Raw genomic sequence first — 6,109 nt, forward strand, 5'->3', positions numbered from 1 at the left:
CCAGTAACATAACAATAGGGAGAGATAACTTAATGGGGAGGAATAATCATGCAGACCCTGTTATACACATACGCCGTTTACTATAAAAATTTTATTTTAATCTGCAAAACAACACGGGGCTGGTTTATTTAGTAAAATATAGGATTTGGAAAAGTGGAAGTTGTATTTTTAATGTATATTATGTTGACCCACATTCTGGCAGATACTCTGGCGGCGTAGTTGCGATGGATACCGGAGCCCGATGAGGCTTTCTGCTTGCTACATTATTGTAGGAGATGGGGGGGGGGGGAAACCTGAGTGTGAAGATGGGAAGAGGCGTAAAAATGGTGATGGCGAAAAGGTTTGGGGTGCGGGGAGAACAATGATCCGGAGATCGGGGAGAAAAGTATGAGATGGTACGGTGTGGAGGTTACAAAAGAAAAAAAGATTAAAGGTGTAAAGAACAAGAAAGGATGGGGGGGGGGGAAGCTGGGACTTGGAGGGCAAATTTCTGGTGGCGCTTAAAGGAGCCGTTAAGGGCTGTGATGGTTTCAGGACCATCCTGATCGGAGGACTAAGGAAGGTTTGCGTTCTTACAGTAGCTAGAAACACGAGCAGTGGCGATGTACAAAACTGCTTCACATCCCACCTCGGTACTATCAATTCATCCTCGCCCAAACAGTCCTAATAGATTGCAAGCTCCCAAAACTAGAGCTATCCTCTCCTTCCCTACCAACACTAACATGTTTTTTCCAATTTTCTATTGGCCGTTTTCACGTTATTGTTAGTTTTCGCAGACCCCCCCCATGTTGTAATAGCGGAATCCCGTGACGCTCTATTAATAAACGGAACGTGATATGTTTCTTGGTGGAATTCCGTGGCTGTGAGCTTTTTTTACAGTAATTCGTATCATTCGACAAAACAGCTGAGTATGGGTTAAAAGCAGCGATAAGCTCGAGCAGCCCAGAAGGTGGAGACATCCAGATGTCAATAATAAGCACTCTGTCCACGAGACCGTCAGAGACGCCGGGCTCTCTAAGCTGCAGCTTCTACCGAGCAGAGCGGGTAAGTGCAGAGCCCCCCGCCGCCACCTATAACATATAAGCGACCAATCGCCTATACTGACAATTTTATCCCAAATTCTTGCCTTAAGCCAAAAAACCCTGTTCTGAATCCGCACAGAGGTTCTGACGCAGAAGAACAACTATTAGAAAAGTAAATGTATTATAATTATTATTTCATTTTATTATTTATATATATATATGTATAATTTTAATTTTGGAGGACAATATCAAACAGCCTAAAAATACTGAAAACCTAAATTCTGGAAAATCACTTATGTTGTTTAGTCATTTTCTGATGTTCTTCTATACTCAAGAGATGCATTACACAGAATCTTTAATATCTGGTTTTGTAGCATAGCAATACACAATCTGCCCCAATTGCCCCGTCTAGTCTAGTTTGTTTTGAAAAAATGGAATAGAAACATAAAATTTGTCGTCAGATCGGCCCCATCCGGCCCCCGTCTAGTCGCCCGTTTCTCCTGCTGTAAAGACTCAAACCTTAATCAGTCGTTGGTCTCGTCTTAGATTCAGGAGCCGTATGTCTATCCCGCGCATGTTTAATACCCTCACTGTATTACCCTCTACCACTTCTGCTGGGAGTCTGTTCCATTTAACTACCACCCTGTATATATTCCTATGCTTATCCTCTGCATGTTTAGATTCCCTCATTGACTGAGTATTATTTTAAATATGTTCAGATCTGATAATCTGGTTTATATCTGTCTTATTACTTAGACATTTTTAAAAGAAAAAAAATTAATAGCCATTACTTTTCAATTATAATTACACATAAATTATAAATATTTAATATTATATTCATATATTAAAAATGGTTCATTTTGAAATAATTAATAAATATTGTAACTATTAAAAAAACAAGAAAATAAAGTTCTGTTGTTTTGATATGTTACTGAAATGTTGATATTTTTGCCACAACACATTCATAAATTAGTTATATTTCCGTGTTTATTAACAGAACTGTAGTAAAATCCAGAGTCTAGTGGAGATTATTCATTTCGTACATGCGCAGTGACCTGTTCCTACACCCAGGCACTAAGATTCGGTCTAAATATGTGAGGGTGGAGGAACGGTCTATTACAGCGCTATGGAATATGACGGCGCTATATAAAACAATAAATAATAATTACAACCCAAACCCCCCCCACCCCAAAAAAACACGTGTACCCAAAACGAGGGGATGAAGCAACACTTGGCGGGGTGTGCAGAAAAAACCAAAAATATTACACAACTGTTTAGTGAATCTGACAGCGAAATCCTCTCTGCACCCAAACGTTAATTAGGATCTTCACACAAACTAAGATATTGGCAATAAAGATTTCCACCTTCTGCTTATGAGGCTTTGAGCACCGTGGGCACTCTTCCGACTGGCGGCTGTATGGGGCAAATAACTGCCCCCCTAATATTACCTGCTATGTTTCCTTACTAAATCATGTTGTTAATCATTTTCCAACCTAAAGATTAGTCCGTACTTTTAAAGTTTAGAGTCCATTTTCCGCCGGGAGAATATATATATATCTATAGAATTCTCTTATCACCCGCTTTATTATCCATAATATTACCCACTTCATCAGCCATTATTAAGACAAATACTGATCATATAGGTGTTTATGGTTTGTATCGGATATTATAGGCAGTCAGGGCTGTAGATTCTGGGTATTTAGCAGTCCTGACCGTGGTGGATTATTAAAAACTTTTATCCCTTCGGATGAGATGACATTCCCACCGATAAAGCCCTGTGGATAGTATACCGTGGCTGCATTCATAGCCCACCAACGGGCATCGTTTTAAGCTATATAAATAGATACAAATACGTAGGTGAAATAATTATTAAAGTTTTTGGATAAAACCTGGGAAGAAGAAGCCAAAGTTTCTCTTAAGATGCTTTGAATTGCTTTCTTCGAGATCAACAGCAAGGTTAATGTTGGTGGACCTGTGTCCACCTTGCTATGTTAATTATCAATAAAATAAGGTATATCTTTTGAGATGCCGTACAAAAAGGGCATTAGACGCTCACCAAGAACTGACGGCCGTTTCATAGCCTGTCCTACGGTGCGTCCCCCTCTTGGGAGCGTCTCTAGTTTTAGATCTTGTGCTGTTAGAGAGGAAAAATCTTTGGCAGCCCAGAACCAAAATGTGAAGCAAATGTTCTCTGCACGAGGGAACCAACAACGCCAGACGTAGTTTCAGCCTTCGCTGGCCTGGTCGGTGGGGCACGGTTGGTATCTCTCAAGGCACAAAACATCAGGGAGGACCACGTCTGGACTCGCCTTTACACTTTGGGTGAACCTTAAGAGATCCCCGATGGGTGAAATGCCATACAAAAAAAAAAAAAAGAATGAGATACAGAGCAGTCTCTCTCGCTGCCCACCGATCAGCTGGAGATCTGAGGGGATTCCATCAAGACTGGAGCTATAAAAAAAACTTTGGAAAACGCTCATGTGGGAGTGTTGATAAGAGTGAAGTCCAGCAGAAACCACCATTTTTTTTTCCCCATTAGTCTTGTGTTATGACATCACAGGCGTTTGTCATGATGCTTTTGACCCTAATAATCCTGTCCTATGCTTATCACCTACCCTAGGACCCCCATTAGATGACCGCAGGGTTGATCTGGGTGTAAAATGAATATTAAATTAACGCTGTAATATTACATTTACATGTTTTTTTTTGTTTTTTTTTTCCAGTATCCAAAATGGCTCTGCTTTTTTCCATCCTCGCGGCGTTGGTCATTTGTGCCATCACCGGTCTTTACATGTTGGGGATGTTCCGTAAAAGAAGACCCAATGAGCCACCATTGGATAAAGGCACCATCCCGTGGCTTGGATACGCCTTAGATTTCCGAAACAATAGCGCGGTATTTTTACAGAAAATGCAGAAAAAACACGGAGACATATTCACGGTCCAGATTGCCGGCTACTATTTCACATTCATAATGGATCCGCTATCTTTTGCACCAATTGTCAAGGAGGCCCGGTCAAAGCTGGACTTTGAACAATTTGCCCAGGAACTGGTGGCCAGAGTTTTTGGCTACCATTCCATTAATAACGACCACAAGGTGCTAGAAAAAACCAGCACAAAGCATCTCATGGGCGACGGATTAGTAGTTATGACTCAAGCCATGATGGAAAATTTGCAGAACCTCATGCTCCACGATGTCGGGTCTGGAAACGGTGAAAGGAAGTGGCACGAAGATGGTCTATTTAACTACAGCTACAACATTGTCTTCAGGGCTGGTTACCTAGCGTTATTTGGCAACGAGCCTGCGAAAAGTAAGGGAAATCCAGAACTGGCCAAGAAATTTGATCGTGATCATTCCGAGGAGCTGTTTCACGAGTTCAGGAAGTATGACCGCTTGTTCCCGCGTCTGGCCTATGCTGTTCTTCCTCCAAAAGACAAACTAGAAGCTGAGAGACTAAAGAGGCTCTTCTGGAACATGTTGTCTGTAAAGAACACCTTGCAGAAAGAGAATATCAGTGGGTGGATCACCGACCAATATCAACACCATAAAGAAAACGGGGTCTCGGAGCAGATGCAAGATAGGTTTATGTTCCTTCTTCTCTGGGCGTCTCAAGGCAACACAGGGCCGGCTTGTTTTTGGCTTCTGCTTTACCTAATGAAGGATCCCAAAGCCATGAAAGCAGTGTACGCCGAGGTTCAAAGCATTATTAAGGAAACAGGGCAAGAAATAAAGGCTGGAGGCCCTCTTCTGAACCTGACCAGAGACATGCTCCTCAAGACTCCCACTCTGGACAGTGCGGTGGAAGAGACCTTGAGGTTGACGGCCGCTCCCGTCCTCATTAGAGCCGTCAAGGAGAACATGAACATCAAGATGGCAAACGGAAAGGAATACGCCATGAGGAAAGGAGATAGGGTGGCCCTTTTTCCATACATTGCTGTTCAGATGGACCCAGAGGTCCACCCCGAACCAGAGAAGTTTAAGTACGATCGCTTCCTTAATGAAGACGGAACCAAGAAAAACGAGTTCTACAAGAACGGCAAGAGGTTGAAATATTTCACGATGCCCTGGGGTGCAGGGTCCACAATATGCCCCGGACGTTTCTTTGCCATAAACGAACTGAAACAGTTTGTTTTCTTGATGTTGAGCTACTTTGAGTTCGAGCTTCTTAACCCAGATGAGGAGAATCCAGATATCGATCCAAACAGATGGGGTTTTGGATCAATGCAGCCGACCCGCGATGTTCGGTTTAAATACCGACTTCGTTACTAGCCGGAGAAAAATAACCTACGGTTGGTTTCTTTTTAAAAAAAAAATTTTTTTAAGATTATTTTGAATATAAATTATGGAGCCTTTTCTTTCCACAGCCTCTGGAAAAAGCAAACTGTTTATAAGAAGAGCATTTAGCGTTAAAAAATTAGTAAAAAATTAAATTAAAAAATGTATGGACCAAATAATAAAATAATACAAGAAAAAAATATAGGTCTACGAGCAAAAATAATATAATAATAATAATATATTAATAGGATTATTAAAATAATAATTAATAATATTTTAAGGGATCAATCTAGACACTCATTTAAGATACCTCATTCTGTTTTCTGGTTTTGACTATTAAGGCTAAGCTTTTTTATTATTATTTTTACTCTACTGAGAGGGTGGTAGACAAGTGGAAGACCCTCCCAGCAGAATTGGTAGAGGCTAATAAAGGGAGGGTATTAAACATGCATGGGATAGACATACGGCTCCTGAATCTAAGACGAGACCAACGACTGATTAAGGGTTGAGGCTTTACAGCAGGAGAAACGGGGAGACTAGACGGGGGCCGGATGGGGCCGATCTGCCGTCAGGTTCTACGTTTCTATGAGCTAAATGTGACGTAATCACAAAAGTTACATTGGAAATAATCCTTAGATATACTGTGAAGATTGTTACATTGTGGTCAAGGGAGTGTGGTCTTAGGGAGACTCCATCAGGGGGTCCATATGTAAAGCAACATGTGAACTATATGTGCGTCTTGGAATAAAACGGCCCATGTAGTCACCCTACTCCAATGGTCCTGCGGTAGAAACGTGCTCGCAATATAATGAGA

At 41.4% G+C, this 6,109-nt stretch overlaps 1 protein-coding gene across 1 annotated transcript; it reads left to right on the forward strand.

The window, feature by feature from the left end:
• The first annotated feature begins 3,753 nt into the window (after positions 1–3,753).
• CYP8B1 (cytochrome P450 family 8 subfamily B member 1) lies at positions 3,754–5,289 on the forward strand. The gene has a single exon (XM_089503269.1). It carries the CDS (start codon positions 3,754–3,756, stop codon positions 5,287–5,289), a length of 1,536 nt encoding a protein of 511 aa, XP_089359395.1.
• The last annotated feature ends 820 nt before the right edge of the window (positions 5,290–6,109 follow it).

This window comes from Sceloporus occidentalis, unplaced genomic scaffold (assembly GCF_023333645.1).
Source record: "Sceloporus occidentalis isolate IW3139 unplaced genomic scaffold, rSceOcc1.0.p SCAF_224, whole genome shotgun sequence".
NCBI classification, from domain to species: Eukaryota; Metazoa; Chordata; class Lepidosauria; order Squamata; family Phrynosomatidae; genus Sceloporus; species Sceloporus occidentalis.

Excerpts from the sequence above, each read along its gene's own strand:
- CYP8B1 (XM_089503269.1), top strand. The coding sequence starts at position 3,754 with ATGGCTCTGCTTTTTTCCATCCTCGCGGCGTTGGTCATTTGTGCCATC.